This window comes from Eretmochelys imbricata, chromosome 1 (genome assembly GCF_965152235.1).
Source record: "Eretmochelys imbricata isolate rEreImb1 chromosome 1, rEreImb1.hap1, whole genome shotgun sequence".
Classification (NCBI taxonomy): Eukaryota; Metazoa; Chordata; order Testudines; family Cheloniidae; genus Eretmochelys; species Eretmochelys imbricata.
The window spans coordinates 32,809,770-32,833,325 of NC_135572.1; the positions used below are offsets into that span (position 1 = coordinate 32,809,770).

A 23,556-nucleotide genomic window follows, 5' to 3' on the forward strand; every position below is an offset into this window, starting at 1 on the left:
TTTTAGTTAGGCTAAACAAGCAAAGCTCCTTGAGTCTCCTTTCATAAGACAAGTTTTCCATTCCTCTTTGTCCTGTCAAAGAACAGCATCTGCCAATGGTGTTCTCTGTGCCCTGAAATGTACCTCATGTATACGAATTTTTTTACACCATCTGAAAGAAAAATTGCATCTACCTGGCTGTCTCATCATAATCATGCAATATTTAGTGCACAATATGTTTTAGGGAAATTTGGGACGTGCCTAGGTGTGTGATGTGTATTTCCATCAGAGGTTGGAAAAACAATATTCCTTTGCCTTTCACCTTCAAAACTTGCACTATTCCTTTGTGGAAAACCTCTTGTTCCATGTGGAATCCTAATTCAAACACATCAGCAGCCAACCATAGTAAATACAATTTGAGGAGGGCACTCTGAGACCACATAAAAGTTCCAGATAAAACAACAAATTCTATTCTAAAGTAAAAAAATTCTATTCTATGTCTTATGCAATAGATTCAGGTTCACAAGCTAATTTCAGAAAAAAATTATAAAATGTCTAAAAGTAAAACCTGTAGTAAGGGAACAAATACATATTAATTTACAATTTTATAGCGATGAAAAAAATCCTGTTATGGGTATTTCTGAATTACAGATCATTGTTAAACAAACTTTAGAAGACATCAGATTTGTAGTAGTTGAGGGACAAGGTATTTCTTATTTTTGGTTTTGAAACATGTTTAGCGCTAAATCTAAGGCCTTGTCAACATAACACAGTTTTGTCAGCACAAGGCAGGTTTTGCCAACAAAACCGTGGAGATGGACACCTACAGTGCTACTTTTTGTGGCAAAACTCTCCTGTTTTGCTGACAAAATTAAACCACCTTGACGAGAGGCATAGAGCTTTTTGTGGCAAAGTTAAAGCGACAAAGTGTCAGTGTAGGTCCTGCTGTTCATTATGTCACCATAACTGACCTTCCCCAGTATCCCACATTGCCCTCCGTGACCACTCTGCTCACTGTTATGGACTCAGCTGCCTTGCAGGCATGCATCCCTCCCCTTTCAAACCTCCAGGAAGCTTTAGCATTCCTCAGCGTGGAGAGCTCATATACTGAGCATGCCATTCCTAGCAACAAAACAGCAAACAGGAAATCTACACAACACCTTCAAAAGATGAATCTGAACGTTTAAATTCATAACTTTGCTAGAAACTAAAAAATCACAGACTAAATAGAGACACAGGATTTATGGCTTATTAAGACAATTCATAACCCACTAACAATTCTTCCACCCTAAACTGCCTTTTTTCTCCTCCCTTCCTTTCCCCCCTATGACTGGAAGGGTGTTAATGGGCCACATCACCTTCAATGGTCCCTTGAAGTATGTTTTAATTACTTATGCTAAGCAATCTGTTCCACCTTGCATTTAGTTTCAAGTATCAGAGGGGTAGGCGTGTTAGGCTGTATCCACAAAAACAACAAGGAACCCGGTGGCACCTTAAACACTAACAGATTTATTTGGGCACAAGCTTTCGTGGGTAGAAAGCCCACTTCTTCAGATGCATGAAGTAAAAATTACAGTTACAGGCATAAATATATATTGGCACATGAAGAGAAGGGAGTTATCTTACTAGTGGAGAACCAATGTTGAAGGCCAGTTCAGTCAGGATGGATGTGAGGTGTCAATACCAAAAGAGGGAAAATTGCTTTTGCAGTGAGCCAGCCAATCCCAGTCTCTATTCAAGGCCAAATTGATGGTGTTAAGTTTGCAAATTAATTGTAGCTCTGCAGTGTCTCTTTGAAGTCTGTTTTTGAAGTTCTTTGTTGAAGAATGGCTACTTTTAAATCTGTTATTGAGTGTCCAGGGAGATTGAAGTGTTCTCCTACTGGCTTTTGTGTGTTACCATTCCTGATGTCTGATTTGTGCCCATTTATCCTTTTACATAGAGACTGTCTGGTTTGGCCAATGTCATGGCAGAGGGGCATTGCTGGCACATGATGGCATATATCACGAGTAGATGTGCAGGTGAATGAGCCCCTGATGGTGCGGCTGATGTGGTTAGGTCCTACGATGGTGCCGCTAGAGTAGATATGGGGACAGAGAAAGCAACAGGGTTTGTTACAGTGATTGTTCTTGGGTTAGTGTTTCTGTGGTGTGGTGTGTAGTTGCTGGTGAGTATTTGCTTCGGGTTGGGGAGCTGTCTGTAAGTGAGGATTGGCCTGCCTCCCAAGGTCTGTGAGACATCAGACATACAGAATGGTAACATACAAAATTGAACATACAAAACTGATGTGTTCTCCTACTGGCTTTTGTATGTTATCATATATGCCATCATGTGCCAGCAATGCCCCTCTGCCATGTCTGTTGGCCAAACCAAACGGTCTCTACGTAAAAGGATAAATGGACACAAATCAGACATTTGGAATGGTAACACACAAAAGCCAGTAGGAGAACACTTCAATCTCCCTGGACACTCAATAACAGATTTAAAAGTAGCCATTCTTCAACAAAAAAAACTTCAAAAACAGACTTCAAAGAGAAACTGGAGAGCTACAATTCATTTGCAAACTTAACACTGTCAATTTGGGATTGAATAGGGACTTGGGAGTGGCTGGCTCACTACAAAAGAAATTTTCCCTTTATTGGTATTGACACCTCCTCATAAATTATTGGGAGTGGACAACATCCACCCTGACTGTATTGGCCTTTAACATTGGTTACCCACGTGTAAGGTTACTCCCTTATCTTCGTGTGCCAATATATATTTATGCCTGTATTCGTAATTTTCAATCCATGCATCTGAAGAAGTGGGGTTTTTACCCACGAAAGCTTATGCCCAAATAAATCTGTTAGTCTTTAAGGTGCCACCGGACTCCTTGTTGTTCTTGTATTTAGTTGTGACAGTCTGACTACATTTTCCAGACCTGAAGAAGAGCTCTGTGTGAGCTTGAAAGCTTGTCTTTCTCACCAACAGAAGTTGGTCCAATAAAAGATATTACCCCACCTATCTTGTCTCTCTTATGTTAAAAGGGAACATTTTAATATGCCGACCAGGGAAGAAATATATGGACACATGTCAGGAGCAAATCACTTTTCTTCTTTAGATGCTTCAGATGGATTTTGGCAAATATAATTGGAGCAAGACAATCTATAGCTATGTACGTTTAACACACATTTTGGACATTATTGTTTTAAAAGATTACCTTTTGTATTATGTTCAACTCCAGAGCTTTTTCATAGAGCAGTACAAAGTCCTTTTAAAAATATAGATGTCACACAAGTGTATATAGATGCTATACTAGTATAGGTAACAATTTTAGAGAAGGATGATATAAGGTTAACTAAAGAATTATCTATTGCAAAAGAAGGAGAACTGAAACATAACAAAAAAAAATGTACGTTTAGAGTGCAAAAGTTAACGTTTCAAGGAGAAAAACTGACCAGTCAGGAATTACTGATTGATCCACAGTGAATACAAGCCATTGATAATACTGCTGACTCAAAAGATAAGGAGTCATTACAAAAATGTTGGGGGCTATGGTTAATTTTGTAGGAAAATACATACCTACCCTAGCAGGAAAAAAAAAAACAAGTTTGTAAAAGTAATCAGTGGAAGTGGGATTGTCAGCATCAACAAGAACTCGAGTATCTTAAGTAACTAATAAAAACAGCTCCTCTCACAATTTACAACTATATCCAACACTTTTTATTGTCTGCAGTGACATCTTCTGGGTTCAGATCAACACAAGCTCCACAGGCACTGACCTTTGTCAGCAATCCATTTAAGTTTCCTTTTGGTAAAACTAGTTCTTCTCAATTACAAAAGGTATGGATGGCTGGGAGTATGAAAAGACAAGGAGAAAGTCATAGCCATATTTTAAGATCCAAGTGTAAACTACCCAGAAGACATAATAAGGGGATTTTAAAACGGAATAATTTGTTTCAGGGACTTTGCATTTGAAACCAGAATGCAGTTATTAATTATGTAGCCACAGTTCAGACTTTTGCTGTGTGGTTTTATGCAGTATCTGCGTTTTTCTTTAGGTTTCCTACCTGTGCTTTGTGGTGCAGCGGAATTGGCAGGGTGTGTGTTCTCTTCCTACTCTGTGCTTGTGTTTAACTGAAGGGCCATGTGCCTACTATCTTCAAAGAAGCAAAAAGGCAGAGTTGCAGGCAGTCTGCCGCCCTGGAAGAAGTCAAGTAGTATGGAGGCCATTTTGAAATTAGTTGTCCAGAGGAAATGGGCATGGGCAGCATGTGAACCCCCCAGTTCAGGAAGGCTAGGCTCTGCCCCGCCCTTCTGCCTGAGGCCCTGTCTCTTCCACCTGAGCCCCCCACACTCTGTCCCCCACCCCACTCTCGCCTGCCAGGGCCAGAGGAGCCCCAAGCTCCCCACAGCCTGCCCGAGCCACCCTGAGCCCTGGCATGTCTGCCCGAGCCCTGACCGCCCAGGTGGATCTTTGAGCCTTGCCATGGCCCAGCCCTGAGGCCATGGTGGGGAGCATTAGCAGAGATTTGGGGAGGCTTAGCCTCCTCCAGCCTTCATTACACGCCACCCATGCCTATCCCCTGTATGCTGTTTGCTCTTCCTGATGTAGGAACATGAACTTAGCTTGAGAATGCCACTGACAACACCTGATAGACATTGGCAGAAAGTCAGTTCCTAAGAGAATATGAACCTCAAAAGGGTTGATTGCTACTATGTTCCTGTGGCTTCAAAATTCACTCATCCATAGTACCTACTCATGTGTAATGTGGTAGAAACTCCCTACAAAATAGCTATTCTATAACATGTGGTTGTTTCTGTTAGTCACCATGCAAACATCAGGCCTGATTCCCCACAGCCTTCAGTCTTCATATGTGTAAAGAGGGTGTAAAATGCTGCAAAATCAGAATTTCAGAGTCACTTTATGGTCACTTGAGAAGCAGCATGGTCTAGTGGACAGAGCACTAGAACAGGATTCTAGAGACCTGATATGAAATCCTGGCCCTACTGAAATCAATGGGAGCTTTGGCATGGACTTCAGTGAGGCCAGAATGTCACCACTGGGTTCTACTTCCAGCTCTGTCATGGACCTGTGACCTTGGACAACTCACTTTTCCTTACTGAGTTTGTTTCTTCTCCCATATTTTGTCAGTCCTTGCCTATTTAGAAAGTAAGTTCTTCAATGCGAGGACCATCTCTACAGTGTACAGTGCCTAACACAGTGTGGCCTCAATCAATATGTGATACTGTAATATGATTAAGTACATAATGTAAATGACTGCACAAGGGGCAAAGCATTGTGGAAATTCAGGCCCATGGAGTGGACAACTGTCTCATGACTGATTGATTCTTCCATGGCACACTGGGCCTGATTAACCATTGCCTTTCTCCAATGGTTGTCAGTGGTATTACTCCAGGATAAAATTGGAGTAGTTCACTGGTGACTCAGGTCCATTATACCAACCACTGGTCACTACAGCTAGGGTTGCTCTGTGGGCTTGTACTTTATGTTTTATGTTTCCTATGAAGCTCTGGATTTCTTTGGTTCGCTATTATCTTGGACACTTTCCCAAGAGCACAGTATTATCCCCTGACCTTTTCTCAGAGGAAAGCTTGTGTAGAGAAATATGAGTAACTTATTCTGAAACAACTAACCTTAGGGAAAGGTAAAAAGGTGGAATAAATGCAATGGATAGAGGAATGATGCAGAGATAGCTGTATGATGCATGAATAGTGGTCTGCTAAATATAAACCATTCAAATAGTTGTTTAGTAATAGCTTCTGTTGAGGGGACACCTGAATCCTGGAGAATGATGTAATCTCACGGCTGTCTGAGTTGGATGCCATTGATAGACCTATAGGAAAAAGAGTTTCTTTTTTATTATGATGTCTGATAAATATTAGACACCTGAGTCTGAAGTGAAGGCAATATTCAGAATGTTTATGAGTAGTATAATCTTTTAGAGAATATGACAAGCTCAGTGCAGCTATCGACAGTCATGGACTTGGATCCACCAAAGGTAGCTTTAGCTTTTGTGTGTGGAAAGGAGTGGCAGAGGCATGCTTTCTAAATTACATTTGACAGAAACCTGCTGCTATCTGAGTAATTAAAACTGAATCCCCTTCTCTCCTTTCCCTCCCACAGCAATGCTATTTCTATAAGATTAACCCACTACAAGATTTTCTTAGGTGTTCTGTCATCTCTTATTCATTACATTGACACAGATCTTGTGGCTGGGCATTATGCATGGCCATTGTGCCATTTCTTCAAATGATTCAGTAAAGCTTTCCTGGGTTGTATGGTAAATGTTTTTGATGACCTATGAGAGGTGAAAAGAAAAGGAGTACTTGTGGCACCTTAGAGACTAACCAATTTATTTGAGCATAAGCTTTCGTGAGCTACAGCTCACTTCATCGGATGCTGTAGCTCACGAAAGCTTATGCTCAAATAAATTGGTTAGTCTCTAAGGTGCCACACGTACTCCTTTTCTTTTTGCGAATACAGGCTAACACGGCTGCTACTCTGAAACCTATGAGAGGTGAGTTCTCCTTGAATTCTTTTAAGTTCTTATTCTGTCAGCACTTATTCTCTGCTGTTGTGTCTAGCTAGTCACAACATCTCACGCTGGCAGAATGTGATGCATTGCATTTCAATGATGCTGTGAGTAATAATGTGATATGCTGACGCTAGACATCTGGAGAGGTGTGACAAGCACTGCTCATGTGTGAGCTGAGGTTACAATTCCCACGTGTTTAAAAGGACCTGTTAATTTGATGACAGGAGTGGCTTCCAAAAAAACAAGCAATAACAAATAAAAAAGGAAGTTTCACGAATGCCTAGCTTAATCCTCCAAATGGTCACTCATTGGCAGGTTGGTTACTGGAAAGACATGGAGCAGGAAGAAGCGGCAGAAAAAGTCAAAACTGAAGGAAATGAGTCATCCATCATTTTGACAGGATTAGAAGGAAACACATTATATCACCTAACAGTGAGGGCGTACAATGCTGCAGGATATGGACCACCGAGTAGCTCAGTCCGTGCAGCCACCAAGAAATCCCGTAAGTGACCTGGATTCTTTTCTGTGTGTGGAAAAAAGTCTTACCCGCTCTGGATTTCTCTTTAGCTGGGGTATAGAATAAGCAGAGCTGGTATATAGATTTGATTCATGGCTATGCTTCTATGCTTATATCTGAATTTTAAAGTGACATGACAAAATTTGCATTCAGAATAGACAAATGTTATCTTCCTGGAAAACAAGGCTAAGCATTTTTGACAGAAGAGAGATAAAAGGATTCAGGTTAATAAGCTCTATACCATAGCTATTAAAATGACACTCCTGGAGCGAAAACCACCTTATTAGACTCCAGCTAGAGAAGGAATCTGTGAATGCAGCCAACCATAAATGTAATAAAAGATTAAAATGCTCTCCAAAGTTTAAAAAAGCAGAAGTATGTTTAAGTGCATGGTGTCATTTTATTCTTCTTTTTGCCCAGCTCCCAGCCAGGCACCAACCAATATTATGTGGATGCAAGATGGCTCTCATGTGTCTCTGGGATGGGAGCCAGTTAGACCTCTAGCAAATGAATCTGATGTAATGGGATACAAGGTCAGTCTTGGCCCTCTCTCACACATCTTCCAAATTACCCTTTTCTTTCTTGCTTGCTTTCTATGTTGTATAGATCATCTGCAAACTTGTTCCACCCAGATTGTCAAGGTTCCTCCCCCACTCTGAACTCTAGGGTACAGATGTGGGGACCTGCATGAAAAACCTCCTAAGCTTATCTTTACCAGCTTAGGTCAAAACTTCCCCAAGGTACAAAGTATTCCACCCGTGGTCCTTGGAATGGCCGCTACCACCACCAAACTAATACTGGTTACTGGGGAAGAGCTGTTTGGACGCGTCTTTCCCCCCAAAATACTTCCCAAAACCCTGCACCCCACTTCCTGGACAAGGTTTGGTAAAAAGCCTCACCAATTTGCTTAGGTGACTACAGACCCAGACCCTTGGATCTTAAGAACAATGAACAATCCTCCCAACACTTGCACCCCCCCCTTTCCTGGGAAATGTTGGATAAAAAGCCTCACCAATTTGCATAGGTGACCACAGACCCAAACCCTTGGATCTGAGAACAATGAAAAAACATTCAGTTTTTTACAAGAAGACTTTTAATAGAAAATAGAAGTAAATAGAAATGAAGAAATCCCCCCTGTAAAATCAGGATGGTAGATATCTTACAGGGTAATTAGATTCAAAAACATAGAGAACCCCTCTAGGCAAAACCTTAAGTTACAAAAAAGATACACAGACAGAAATAGTTATTCTATTCAGCACAATTCTTTTCTCAGCCATTTAAAGAAATCATAATCTAACACATACCTAGCTAGATTACTTACTAAAAGTTCTAAGACTCCATTCCTGTTCTGTCCCTGGCAAAAGCAGCATACAGACAGACACAGACCCTTTGTTTCTCTCCCTCCTCCCAGCTTTTGAAAGTATCTTGTCTCCTCATTGGTCATTTTGGTCAGGTGCCAGCGAGGTTACCTTTAGCTTCTTAACCCTTTACAGGTGAGAGGAGCTTTCCCCTGGCCAGGAGGAATTTCAAAGGTGTTTACCCTTCCCCTTATATTTATGACACGCCCCCCAAATCTCAGCTAGGGTGAAACACTGGCTGGGATTTCTTCCTGGAGCTCTAGGAAAAACAGAGTTAATAAGACACATGCATCTCTAAATATACTACCAAGTACATAAAGACTAACAATATTTTCCACATCTTAAGGACGATTTTAACCAGTTGATTCTGGGAAACTTTCACGGGAGAGTGCATCAGCCACTTTGTTAGAAGCTCCTGAGATGTGTTGGATGTCGAAATCAAAATCTTGGAGAGCTAAACTCCACCGAAGAAGTTTTTTGTTAGTTTCTTTGACGGTGTGAAGCCACTTCAGTGCAGCATGGTCGGTTTGCAGGTGGAAACGCCGTCCCCAAACATATGGGCGTAGCTTTTCCAGAGCGTAGACAATGGCATAACATTCTTTTTCAGTGACTGACCAGTTGCTTTCCCTCTCAGACAGTTTTTTGCTGAGAAACACTACAGGGTGGAATTCTTGATCAGGTCCTTTCTGCATTAAAACTGCTCCCACACCACGCTCGGATGCATCTGTGGTTACTAGGAACGGTTTGTCAAAGTCTGGGGCCCTTAGTACAGGGTCAGACATGAGTGTCGCTTTAAGCTTGTTAAAGGCCTTCTGACACTTTCCGGTCCACTGAACAGCATTTGGCTGTTTCTTTTTGGTTAGGTCTGTCAGTGGGGCAGCGATTTGGCTGTAGTGCGGTACAAATCGTCTGTAATAACCAGCCAAGCCTAAGAAGGATTGGACCTGTTTCTTTGACTTTGGGACAGGCCACTTTTGGATAGCATCCACTTTGGCCTGTAGGGGGCTGATAGTTCCTTGACCCACCTGGTGTCCAAGGTAAGTCACTCTGTTTAGGCCTATTTGACACTTCTTAGCCTTAACAGTTAGTCCTGCCTCCCTTATGCGCTCAAGGACTTTTTGTAGATGTTCCAGGTGGTCTGCCCAGGAATCCGAAAATATGGCCACATCATCAAGGTAGGCGACTGCATATTCTCCTAATCCCGCTAGGAGACCATCTACAAGTCTTTGGAAAGTGGCGGGTGCATTTCGCAGCCCGAAAGGGAGTACATTAAATTCATACAGCCCGAGATGTGTGATGAAGGCTGACCTTTCCTTGGCAGATTCATCTAGCGGTACCTGCCAGTACCCCTTTGTTAAGTCCAAGGTAGAGATGAACTGGGCCCGTCCCAGTTTCTCTAACAGTTCATCTGTGCGTGGCATTGGATAGTTGTCTGGGCGAGTTACAGCATTTAGCTTACGGTAGTCCACGCAAAAACGTATTTCCCCATCTGGTTTGGGAACTAGAACCACTGGAGATGCCCATGCACTTTCAGAGGGGCGGATTACACCCATCTGTAACATATCCTGGATCTCCCGTTCTATAGCAGTTTTAGCTTGAGGAGACACCCGGTAAGGTTGGACCCTAATTGGGTGAGCATTACCTGTGTCAATGGAGTGGTATGCCCGTTCAGTCAGTCCTGGGGTGGCTGAGAACGTTGGCGCGTAGCTAGTGCACAGCTCCTGGATCTGCTGTCGCTGCATACGCCCAAGGGTCATGGAGAGGTTCACCTCTTCCACACCACCAGCACATTTCCCTTCGTAGTAGACACCTTCAGGCCACTCAGCATCATCTTCTCCCTGGGCTGTAAACTGACAAACCTTTAATTCTCTGGAATAAAAGGGCTTTAGAGAATTAATATGGTACACCTTAGGCTTTCGGTTGGAGGTGGGGAATGCTATGAGATAATTAACAGCTCCCAGGCGCTCCTGGACCGTGAATGGCCCTTCCCACGATGCTTCCATTTTATGGGCCTGGAGCGCCCTTAAGACCATGACCTGGTTTCCTACTTTGAAGGAACGCTCTCTGGCATGTTTATCATACCAGGCTTTTTGCTCTTTTTGAGCATCCTGTAAGTTTTCTTTAGCAAGGGCTAAAGAGGTTCGGAGGGTGTTTTGTAGGTTGGTTACAAAGTCCAGAATGTTAGTTCCTGGAGAAGGTGTAAATCCCTCCCATTGCTGCTTCACCAACTGCAATGGCCCCTTAACCTCACGGCCATATACAAGTTCAAATGGGGAAAACCCTAAACTGGGATGTGGTACAGCTCTGTAGGCAAAGAGCAACTGCTGCAACACTAGGTCCCAATCATTGGAGTGCTCATTTACGAATTTACGTATCATGGCCCCCAAAGTTCCATTAAACTTCTCCACCATGCCATTTGTTTGATGGTGGTAAGGAGTGGCAACCAAGTGATTTACCCCATGAGCTTCCCAAAGGTTTTTCATAGTTCCTGCCAGGAAATTAGTCCCTGCATCTGTGAGGATGTCGGAGGGCCAACCTACCCTGGCAAAAATGTCTGCTAGTGCCTGGCATACACTTTTAGCCCTGGTGTTGCTTAGAGCTACTGCTTCCGGCCATCGGGTGGCAAAATCCATGAAAGTCAGTATGTACTGCTTTCCTCTGGCTGTCTTTTTCGGAAAAGGACCCAGAATATCCACAGCTACTCGCTGAAATGGAACTTCAATGATGGGGAGTGGTTGTAGAGGGGCTTTGACCTGGTCTTGGGGTTTTCCCACTCTTTGGCACACCTCACAAGACTGGACATAGGTAGAAACATCCTTGCCCATTCCCTCCCAGTGGAATGACCCCCCCAAACGGTCTTTGGTCCTGTTCACCCCAGCATGGCCACTAGGGTGATCGTGGGCTAAGCTCAAGAGCTTAGCCCGGTATTTAGTTGGAACTACCAACTGTCTCTGAGGATGCCAGTCTTCCTGGTGTCCACCAGAAAGAGTTTCCTTGTATAAAAGTCCTCTTTCTACAACAAACCTGGATCGATTAGAAGAGCTGAGAGGCGGTGGGTTGCTCCGTGCCGCTGTCCAAGCTCTCTGGAGGCTTTCATCCGCTTCCTGTTCGGTCTGGAACTGTTCCCTTGATGCTGGAGACATCAGTCCCTCATTGGATTGTGGACCTAGGCTTGGTCCCTCTGGAAGCAATATAGGGGATGGAGCTGTTTCTGTTGACTGTGAACCGCTCTCCGCTGGTGCACTATGTTGGGATTCAGGCTCCGGCTGAGCCTCTTGTGTAGGGTTATCGGCTGCTGCCAGTTCAGGTTCAGTGGGGCCCTCTGGTGTTGAGGTTGCAAGTACTGGATTCAGTGCTGACACAGGGTCTGGTGTTGGTTGTTCGGCTGGTTCCGGTTCTGGGACTGGTTCCGTCTGGGTCTCTGGGACTGGATCCACTACTGCTGTTGCAGACATTGGCCTAAGGTCCAGGTCCATCACCTCTGACTGGGTCCTGATAGCAGTTTCCGGAACAGAGCTAGGCCTCACGGCTTGTTTAGCCTGGCTGCGGGTGACCGTTCCCACCCTCTTGGCCTGCTTCACATGATTGGCCAAGTCTTCCCCCAACAGCATGGGGATGGGATAATCATCATAGACTGCAAAAGTCCACATTCCTGACCAGCCCTTGTACTGGACAGGCAACTTGGCTGTAGGCAAATTGAAAGAGTTGGACTTGAAGGGTTGAATCGTCACTTGGATCTCTGGGTTGATTAAATTGGGGTCCACTAAGGAAGCATGGATAGCTGACACTTGTGCTCCGGTGTCCCTCCACGCGGTGACCTTCTTCCCGCCCACACTCACAGTTTCCCTCCGCTCTAAGGGTATCTGGGAAGTATCTGGGCCTGTGGACCTCTGGTGTGATTCCGGTGCAATGAACTGTAATCTGTTGGGGTTCTTGGGGCAGTTGGCCTTTACATGCCCCAGCTCGTTACATTTAAAACATCGTCCAGCTGACGGGTCACTGGGGCGAGGAGGGTTGCTGGAGAACGGGGTGGCAGGACGATAAGGGGTCTGGAGGGTTCTTTGGGAGGTAGGTGGGGCCTTGGGCGGCCCCCGGTAATAGGGTGTGGTCTGGGGTGGTCCCTTCTGGTCTCCGCTCCAACTGCGACCAGTTTTCTTCTTCTCTGCCACCTCCACCCATCTGGCTCCAATCTCTCCTGCCTCGATTACAGTTTTGGGTTTCCCATCTAGGATGTATCTTTCTATTTCCTCAGGAACACCCTCTAAGAACTGTTCCATTTGCATTAGGAAGGGCAAATTTACTGGAGATTCAACACTTGCTCCTGATATCCAGGCATCCCAATGTTTCACAATGTGGTAGGCATGTCGGGTAAATGACATGTCTGGTTTCCACCTTAGGGCTCTGAACCTCCGACGAGACTGCTCGGGTGTTATCCCCATTCTGACTCTCGCCTTGGATTTAAACAGTTCATACTTGTTCATGTGTTCTTTAGGCATTTCAGCTGCCACCTCAGCTAAAGGTCCACTGAGCTGCGGCCTCAGCTCTACCATGTACTGGTCAGTAGAGAGGTTGTATCCAAGGCAGGCCCTTTCGAAGTTTTCTAGGAAGGCCTCAGTATCATCGCCTGCCTTGTAGGTGGGGAACTTTCTGGGATGGGAAGTGGTACTTGGAGAAGGATTACTAGGGTTTGTTGGGATATTCTGCTGAGCCTTTATCTTCTCCATCTCCTCCACATACTTCCTCTCTTTTTCCTTCTCCTCCAGTTCTTTGTCCCTCGCTTCCATAGCTCTCCTGTGAGCAGCCGCTTGGTGTTGTTCTGCCTCCCTTTCTTGTTCCTTCTTCAGCCGCATGAGTTCTATCTGTCTTTCATGTTCCCTTTGTCTTTCCTCAGCCTGAAATTTGGCTAATTCCAGCTGTAGTCGAGCTGAGGATTTGGTCATTCTAACCTCTCTGTTTTTAACTAACTTTACACCCGAGGTTTAGAAATAAACAAACAAAACTTGGCTGTAAAATTTTGCTGTGCTGGAATAGAATACCTATTCTCTGATAGTGATTGTCAGCCTACAGAAAAAGACAATTCCCTTGTCTCTGTTCTGGGCCCAACTTAAAGCAAAAAACCTCCAAACTACTTGGAAACCTGCTTACCCAGCCCAAAGAAAAAGCAAATGGGTAGAACACACACCCCCTATTTACTTTTAGGAAGAAAAGAAAAAAAAAACCTCTGGGTTGGAAGACTGTGAATTTCCCTGCAGGAGTTAAGTACCCTGCCTCCAGGCAAAGAAAACCTGCAATTCACAAGATAATCCCCTTTTGTCTCTGCTTGGCCACAAAGCAGGGAAAACCCAAGATGCTTTCAGTTTCAAAGCTTTCTGGACTTCCTTTCCAAAGGAAAAAATAATTTCTTTTTAAAATCTGTATTTCTAGTTCAAAAAATCTCAACTGGATCTCAAAATGATTTCAGGTTAATCCCACCACTATGCCACCATGTCAAGGTTCCTCCCCCACTCTGAACTCTAGGGTACAGATGTGGGGACCTGCATGAAAAACCTCCTAAGCTTATCTTTACCAGCTTAGGTCAAAACTTCCCCAAGGTACAAAGTATTCCACCCGTGGTCCTTGGAATGGCCGCTACCACCACCAAACTAATACTGGTTACTGGGGAAGAGCTGTTTGGACGCGTCTTTCCCCCCAAAATACTTCCCAAAACCCTGCACCCCACTTCCTGGACAAGGTTTGGTAAAAAGCCTCACCAATTTGCTTAGGTGACTACAGACCCAGACCCTTGGATCTTAAGAACAATGAACAATCCTCCCAACACTTGCACCCCCCCCTTTCCTGGGAAATGTTGGATAAAAAGCCTCACCAATTTGCATAGGTGACCACAGACCCAAACCCTTGGATCTGAGAACAATGAAAAAACATTCAGTTTTTTACAAGAAGACTTTTAATAGAAAATAGAAGTAAATAGAAATGAAGAAATCCCCCCTGTAAAATCAGGATGGTAGATATCTTACAGGGTAATTAGATTCAAAAACATAGAGAACCCCTCTAGGCAAAACCTTAAGTTACAAAAAAGATACACAGACAGAAATAGTTATTCTATTCAGCACAATTCTTTTCTCAGCCATTTAAAGAAATCATAATCTAACACATACCTAGCTAGATTACTTACTAAAAGTTCTAAGACTCCATTCCTGTTCTGTCCCTGGCAAAAGCAGCATACAGACAGACACAGACCCTTTGTTTCTCTCCCTCCTCCCAGCTTTTGAAAGTATCTTGTCTCCTCATTGGTCATTTTGGTCAGGTGCCAGCGAGGTTACCTTTAGCTTCTTAACCCTTTACAGGTGAGAGGAGCTTTCCCCTGGCCAGGAGGAATTTCAAAGGTGTTTACCCTTCCCCTTATATTTATGACACAGATATATATATAAAAAGCATTGAAAAGAACTAAATGTCCCAGTACTTCTCTATGTTGTATTTTCCAAATGGTGATTGTCAACTGCTTATTATAAACTGAGAATGCACCTTCTGAGGTGATTACTCCATCACATCTGGTCCAGAAGTGGCTATTAATAAGACAAGCCTGCAGTGAAATAAATGATAACACTTAAATTTAATTGTGTTTGCAGTAGGATTTAGAGAAATGCAGAAGGATAAAGCGTCTTCAATAGCATTAAAATTAGAGCAGAAGTACAAATATTGAGAGTTGTTATGAGTATGTTGGTGGTATTCAGCAATCTGTGACTGTAACATCTGGCATTTTAAGTTTTTGAAGTTTTAAAGAGTGAAAGCTGAAAAGAGCCATAAGTAACACATAATATAAAATGGGAAAATCATAGGAATCCAGTACAGTCTTTTAAAGCAAAACAAAAATTTATATATATGTGTATGTGTGTGTATTCTTCTTTATAATTATATTTTGAAACATACATATATGCATGTATACATACATAATTATACCTATAGAATAAAGTGCCTGGTATTCTCTGTATCACTGCAAATATCGTATCAGGAAAGTGTAAATTGGTTTGGATCAAGTAGAAACTACCTTAACCTTTATCAAAATGTTTGAGGTTCAAAAAAAGTTCAGGTAACTTCTTTACATTTTCTCTAACCTTGCCAGTTTTGTCTGGGAATAGAAGTCTACATACTGAAATGCTGCAACGACAGCTACGTATGCACTTGTATTGCTCACTGTACCAAGACAAGGGTGCACTGAGTTTTACAAGGGGGGGCCAAATCCTCAGTTCAGCTAGTTGGCTGGTTTACACCTGATGAGGCTCTACTTCAGAGTATCTTCATTCAGTTTGAAGCTGGATACCCAGAAGATCTGGATATCCATGTGAATTTTTTGATACGTATCTGAATCTAACTTTACTCTAAAAATATTTTTGAAGTTCGCTTTCACTTCAGTTAGTGTCTGTGTGTTTACTCCAAACTGGAGGACAAATACTGAATCTTCATATTTCAATAGCCAGCCGTTCCAAGTGAATGGAGTCTTTCCATTGATTTCAATGGACTTTGAATTGGGCTCTGTCTTTGACAGTATTTTGAAAAAAACTTCAGAAAAAAGAAAGACCAAGTTCTCTATTTAAAGATGAAGCATCAAATCCTCCAGTCCTTCCTCTAGTCCTTTCTCACACAAAGTACTTTTTGCCTTCAATGGCAATTTTGCCTGAGTAAAGAGTCCAGTATTTAACCTAAGATTATTGTAGTGATTCTAAAGCTCCTGTATCATCCATAGGTCTTGTTTAGGCAAGAAGGCCACAGCAATAGTCAAGTAATTGAAACACAGAAAACCTCTGCAGTGGTACTTCTTCCTGATGTTGGTGTCTATATCATAGAGGTTTGTGCAGTCAGTGAAGGAGGGGATGGGACAGCCAGCTCCCAAATCAGGGTACCGTCTTTTTCAGGTAAGTTCATGATTATATTTTGAATACAGGCCTGTCATATTCTTAAAATGACACCATACTACACTTAATTAATACATATTAACTTCAATGGATAATATAGTTATTAGATAAAGTCATTGGTTAAATGATTCCGTTTCAGAGCTACTGAGTAATTGAATATACAACTAAGAAGACCAAACAGGATTATGGGTGTGTACTTGTTAAGTAAGTGCAAAGCCAGCCTTAGGGTTGGGCAGGCTGGGCCGCCACCCAGGGCATGGTACTCAAGGGGGCACTATGTTGGTACGCCCACCCATGTGTCCTACCAACAGCCAGGGCAGCATCTGGAGAGGAGGGACAGACCAAGCTTCAGGGGTGGCAGCTGGACCAGCCAGGTAACTCCTCTGAAGCGGGGGTGCCCCTCCTCCCTCGCTGCCCTGCTCCACTGCCATCTGCAGCCACTGCTGATCCTGCCTCCCGTCTACCCTCAGCCCATGGAGCCATCCCTAGCCAAGCTCGGAACCTTGAGCCCCCTGTTTGCTGTGCCGGAGGGGGAGTGGGGGGGCCCGCTGATGTTGAGGTGTCCCTCTCCCCCTACCTGGTCTCTGCTGAGCTGGGGTGGGAGCCAGGGGGAGCATGTCTGTGCTGGCACCTGTGAGTTGGCGCTGAATGGTATTCTCAGAGAGACAGCGCACGGTCACACTCACTCAGGCACACACACTCTCCCCCCAACACACGCTCTTTCTCTCTCTCACACACACACACACACACACTCTCTCCCTAACATACACACATTCCCCAACACATGCTCTCTCTCTCACACACGCACACATTCCCCCAACACACACACACACTCTCACACACACACACACCCCAAAACTCAGAGCTGGGCGCCTAGCCAGCACCAGCCACCCAACCAGTGCTTAATTTGTGTTGAGGCTGAGCCCCTGTACCTCTTTCAGTACAAATTAAGCACTGGGGAGAGGCAGCAGGTGATTGGGGGGAGCCCGCAGGGGTTGGGGCGATGGGGGACTGGAGCGCCTGTGGGGGCCAAAGGCACCAAAATACAAGTTCTCCTGGGGCACCATTTTCCCTAAGGCCGGACCTGACTAAGTGTATTCACCAGGGGACATTGGCTACAAATATATTTTCCCTATTGAAGCCTACACATGAAGATAAATCTGTCACATAGTATGTATGAGATAGTGTATCAGAACCAAGTACCAAATACTGTGAAGAGCTATAGAGATTAATAAGACAGGAATTTTTCAGCTTGGAAAAGAGATGACTAAGGGAGAATATGATAGAGGTCTATAAAATCATGAATGGTGTAGAGAAAGAAAATAAGAAAGTGTTATTTACTCCTCATAACACAAAAACTAGGGGTCACCAAATTAAATTAATAGGCAGCAGGCTTAAAAGAAACAAAAGGAAGAATTTCTTCACACAGTGCACAGTCAACCTGTGTAACTCTTTGCCAGAGGATACAATGAAGGCCAAGACTGTAACAGGGTTCAAAAAAGAACTAGATAAATTTATGGAGGATAGGTCCATAAATGGATATTAGCCAGGATGGGCCAGGATGGTGTCCCTCGTCTGTTTGCCAGACGCTGGGAATGGGTGACAGGGGATGGATCACTTGATGATTACCTGTTCTGTTCATTCCCTCTGGGACACCTGGCATTGGCCGCTGTCAGAAGACAGAATACTGGGCTCGATAGACCTTTGGTCTGACCCAGTGTGGCCGTTCTTATGTTCTTATCATCTCACTTCAGTGAAAAGTTCATGCACATTCAGGAAGGCTTCACATATAACCTGGATCTGCCCCATCTGCACCGACCACTCCACCTGCACCCACCCACCTGCATTCACGGAGTTCAGTACTTTGACTTATCAAAACGTTCTTCACACCCTAATGGAATCACGACCCAAGACTTATGAATCTGACCCAGGCCCTTCCTGACTTGTAAAAAAGTTGTGAGCAACTAGTGCCATGTCTCACTGAAATAATCTATGCCTCATTCAGGGATGGAGTCTCCCCTTCCTCCTTCAAACACCCAATAATCCGACCAACACCAAAGAAACCCACCCTGGACGCTTCAGTTCTACCCAACTTTTACCCAGGACCAAACCTCCTGTTCCTGACCAAGCTCATAGATAAGCTAGCTAAAGGCCAGCTTCAGGTTCATCTAATTGAAACTAGTGTCCTGGACCTGGTACAATATGGATTCAGGCCAGGACATGGGATGAAAACAGCTTTAGTGGCATTAATGAATGTCTGTCAATGGATAGAGAACAGACATCCATTCTCATCCTCCTGGACCTCTCTGCAGTGTTGACACTGTCAGGCATGAGATACTGCTGTCTCACCTGACAGAGGTGACAGGGGTCCAAAGTAATATGCTAAAATGGTTAGAATAATTACTGGAGGGATGCCTCCAACTAGTAGTGATGGAAAACTGCAACTTCACAAATAGACCCCTCAATTGTGGAATCCCAAAAGGATCAGTTCTCTCGCTGGTCCTATTTAGCATCTAAATATAGACACTAGATTAATTGGTCAGACAACTACATATGCCAGCAGTATGCAAATGAGACACAGCTCTTCCTGTCCTACACCACATACCACTACCATCAAGAAGGCTCAGTGTTTGGATGAGATTAGTTTATGGATGAAGAACTGCTGATTGAAGTTGAACCCAAGCAAGACAAGGGTTATGATAGTGGATAGAGGAAAGCATTTTGGAGAGTTTGCAGCAACAGTGCTGACTCCCTTGATTGATGGTACCACCTACAACTGGTCAATTCAGTCCACAATTTAAGGAGTTCTCTTGTATTCCTTACTAACACTGAGCTCTCACAGAGCAACATCTACCATCTCTGGTGGGCTATGACACTCCATCCTACCCTGGAAGGCAATGAAATGGCCTCAATTATTGAAGTCTTCATTACCTCATGGCTGGATGACAGCAACGTGATATTTCTGGACATAAAGCTTTCAACTGGGGCTGAATGCTATTGTACATCTCCTCAGCAATACCGGCTACAGAAAACACATCAAGCCTTTCCTTTGCTCTCTACTGTGGCTTCCTATAGAATTTTGAATCAAGTTCAAGATTTTAGTCCTTATCTTCAAAGACCTCAATGGCCTGAGTCCAGAATATGTAAAAGACTGCCGAAAGCTCCAGGATGAAGACTGTGGCACTAATAAAATGGCTGTGAAATGTGCTCCTATAGGAACTAAGGACCATGACTAACTACACCACCTTCCTCTCCAAGTGCAGGTCCCATTTCTTTGACCTTGCCTTCTTGAGCATAAACATATAGCAACGTGTATAAATATATATTCAGAAAATTTTCCAAAACACTCCACTGCACACGTCTCCCCATTGCAAGAGGATAAGCGAACAATGACAATACTGACAATTCTCCAGACATAGCATGTAACCTTGAGTTTACAGATTCATTAAAAATCCTTGCTATGGGGCTTGCAATTTCATGTGCCAGTTCCTTTAATATTCTTGGGTGGAGATTATCAGGCCTTCTGATTTGATCCCATTAGGCTGTTTGAGTTTGGCTTCCACCTTAGATGTTGTAATTTCTACTATCATATTCTTCTCATTAACCACCATTCCACTTCCCCAAGCTCCTGATTATCCTTATTAAAACTGAGGCAATGTATTCATTTAGAGGTTAAGCCATACATAGGATTATTTTTAATTTCCACCCATCCTCAGTGCTTAGTGGTCCCACTTCTTCTTTCCTTATTTTCCTTTTATTTAAAAGGCTAAGAAACTTTTACTATTGGTTTTAAATGCCTTTGCAAAATCCAGCTTTCCTTGGCTTTTGGCAGTACTTACTTGATCCCTACGCTTTCTGACCTCCAAGAGGTAGCTTTCCTTGCTGATCCTGCCCATCTTCCATTCATTGTAGGCTGTCAGCTTTCTCTTAATAACCTGTTTGAGATGCTGGGTCAGCCAGTTTAGTCTGCAACTCTTCTTTGTGAGTTTTTTCCCCTTGCTTGGGATGCAGGCTTCAGATCATTTCTGTAACTTTGACTTTAAGTAATTCCAAACCTCCTGCACATTCATATCCTGGAGTTTTTTCAGTCCAGTCAATTCCCTAATTCCCTTAATTGTTTTAAGTTTGCCATTTTAAAATCAAGAACCCTAGTTGCAGACCTATTTTTGTTTATCCTTCCATTTAGTTTAAACTGAATTAACTCATGATCACTCAATCCAAGACTGTTCTCTATAACCAGTTTTTCTGTGTGGTCCTTGCTACTTACCAATACTAAATCTAAAATGGCATCACCTGAGGACTGCCTGCTTCTCAGGTGCAAGATAAAGGCAAAGTTCCAGTTGGTATGAGGAAAAGGGAGACTTATCTGAGGAAGAAAAAAAAACAGCTGTCTGTTAGGGAGTAGGAAAAGATTTAAGAACACGTCAAGATGGACAACATTTGTGTATTAGTCGATATTTTGAAGAGGTTAGGGGCTCCTTGGCAAGAGAAATCTGACTTCCAGCCTCTTCATCACAAAGAGCAGAATGAAAATATATCTGAAAATATATGATAGGAGTTGACTTTTTGAGCAAATATGGCTGGCAGACCCTGGCACGCTCACGAGTGAGCTCCAGTTTTCGTCATGTTCTGACATTATTTCAATTTAGTATTGTAGTCAAAGAGCTTGGACTCTGATATGCAAAGAAATGTATATTAACTTAAACTGTGATCCCTTCCTCATTCACAAATTTGCAGCCTCTTAGTAAAACCACTTGCAATTTTTCATGCATAGTAAAAAAATAGAATAAAGTAATTTTACCATATCTTAAAATAATATAAAACTGGTGGGTTATATTAGTCTCACAAGAATATAGGACCTTGTGTTGTTCTCACACATTTATGAAAGCTCTATGGCTTCAGTGGAATTCCTCCTGATTCACACTGGTGAAACTCAGAGCAGAAACACGCCTACAGTGTTCCTGTTGAAAACTGGTGTCAGTGTAAGGAATGAGATCACTGAGCACTTTATACCAACACTTTTCCACCAATATTGTCACATTTTCTTGGGAACAAACAGTCCCTAGTTTAAAAGGCAACTAGCCGTGAACAATTATTATAGCCAGATCCTCAGCTAGTATAAATTGCAATGAAATTCCATCAACTGAAATAACCTGAGGATCTGGGTCCATCCTCTCTTAGACAGAAGCACATACCAGGACTTTAATGTAATTATTACTATCATTCTCATGATAAATATATTTATGGCAATATTCTTCAGTAAAATCCCATAAACTGAAATAGTGTCATCAGAGTACATTCATTTCTCCAAACTGATCGCTACTGTGACCAACACACAAAAGAAACTAATTTATTTTTTTCCTCCTAATATGCACATAAAGGCAGTCAAATGGTAGGAGTCCAGTAACAATTATGGATGAACGTTTGGTAACCGCAGGTGAAATGGTAACTTGGAAATGTATTGTTTTCCTTTATACTTGTCTGGCCATTATGAAATGAGTGGTGCCATACATCAGGATTCTAACTCCACAGAACTACAGATTCTCTTAAATTCAGTACATATGAAGGGAAAGGTCCTGTATCTCATTTTTACTCATTTTGTTGACAGCTTCTAAATAGAATAATAGAATCATGGAATAGTAAGACTGGAAGGGACCTTGAGAGGTCTTTTAGTTCAGTCCCACACAGGGCACAAGGCAGGACTAAGTATTTTCTAGACCACCCTTTACAGGTGTTTGTCTAATCTAAATCTCCAATGACGGAGAGTCCAAATACTCCACAGGCAATTTATTCCAGTGCTTAACTACTCTGACAGTTAGGAAGTTTTTTCTAAAATCCAACCTTAACCACCCTTGCAGCAATTTAAGCTTCTTATCCTGTCCTCAGAGGTTAAAGAGAATAATTGTTTCCCTCCTCCATGCAACAATGTTTTATGTCCCCCACCCCAGTCTTCTCTTCTCCAAACAAACCCAGTTTTTTCAGTCTGCCCTCCTAGGTCATGTTTTCTGGAGCTTTGATAATTTTTGTTGCTCTTCTCTAGACTTTCTCCAATTTGTCCTCATCTTTTCTGAAATGTGACACCCAGAACTGGACACAGTACTCCAACTGAAGCCAAATCAGCGTGGAGAGCAACATTAGAATTACTTCTCGTGTCTTGCTTACAACACTCCTGCTCATACAGCCCAGAATGATGTTTGCTTTCTTTGCAACAGTGTTACACTATTGACTCATATTTAGCTAAGAACCCCAGATCCCTTTCTGCAGTTCTCCTTCCTAGGCAGTCATTTCCCATTTTGTATGTATGCAACTGATTGTTCCTTCCTAAGTGGAGTACTTTGCATTTGTCCTTATTGAATTTCATCCTATTTACTTCTGACCATTTCGCCAGTTTGTCCAGATAATTTTGAATCTTAATCCTATCCTCCAAAGCACTTGCAACCCCTCCCAGCTTGGTACTGTCTTCAAACTTTATATGTGTACTCTCTATGCCATTATCTAAATCATTGATGAAGATATTGAACAGAACTGGACCTAGAACTGATCCCTGCAGGACCCCACTCATTATGCCCTTCCAGCTTGACTGTAAACCACTGATAACTACTCTCTGGAAATGGTTTTCCAACCACTTATGCACCCAACTTATAGTAGCTCCATCTAGGTTATTTCCCTAGTTTGTTTATGAGAAGGTCATGTGAGACAGTATCAAAAGCCTTACTAAAGTCAAGATATACCACATCTACCACTCCCCCCCACCCCATACACAAGGCTTGTTACCCTGTCAAAGAAAGCTATTATGTTGGTTTGACATGATTTGTTCTTGACAAATATGGAAAGAACAGTTTATTCCATTTGTTCCCTGTTTGTTTTTGTTTTTCATTTCAGGTGGAAAAGTTACAAGCTCTCAATCCACTTTACATGCTCTCTCTACGTCCTCGTCATCTGTAACATTGCTCTTGGCACTGATGGTCCCTTCCACCTCATGGTGAAGACTGCAGACCTTTTTTTTTTTTTCATTGTTTGTTTGCTTTAGCTTGATAACACCAATGGATGGAGCTTTATGTTCATGAAGAAGCTGGAACCCTAAGCAAATGCCTAAAGACCCATAGAAATACACATGGTGCACTTAGAGGAGTGTTGAAAAAATGATAAATGATTCATCAGGTTTTTCTCTTCAGTTTTTGTAGATGTCCTCTCTTTGGGGAGGGGACACTTACTGGCCCAACAAAAATATGCAGATTGTATGTAATAAACTT

General features: G+C 42.9%; 1 protein-coding gene across 1 annotated transcript in view; it reads left to right on the forward strand.

Annotated features, from left to right (window-relative positions):
* CNTN5 (contactin 5) overlaps positions 1-23,289 on the forward strand; it is a 544,075-nt gene extending 520,786 nt beyond the window's left edge. Inside the window, exons 20-23 of the mRNA XM_077805582.1 lie at positions 6,834-7,020; positions 7,456-7,568; positions 16,135-16,303; positions 23,186-23,289. Of these exons, the coding sequence (XP_077661708.1) occupies positions 6,834-7,020; positions 7,456-7,568; positions 16,135-16,303; positions 23,186-23,289 (573 nt within the window). The remainder of the gene's footprint in view (positions 1-6,833; positions 7,021-7,455; positions 7,569-16,134; positions 16,304-23,185) is intronic.
* Positions 23,290-23,556: the final 267 nt, after the last annotated feature.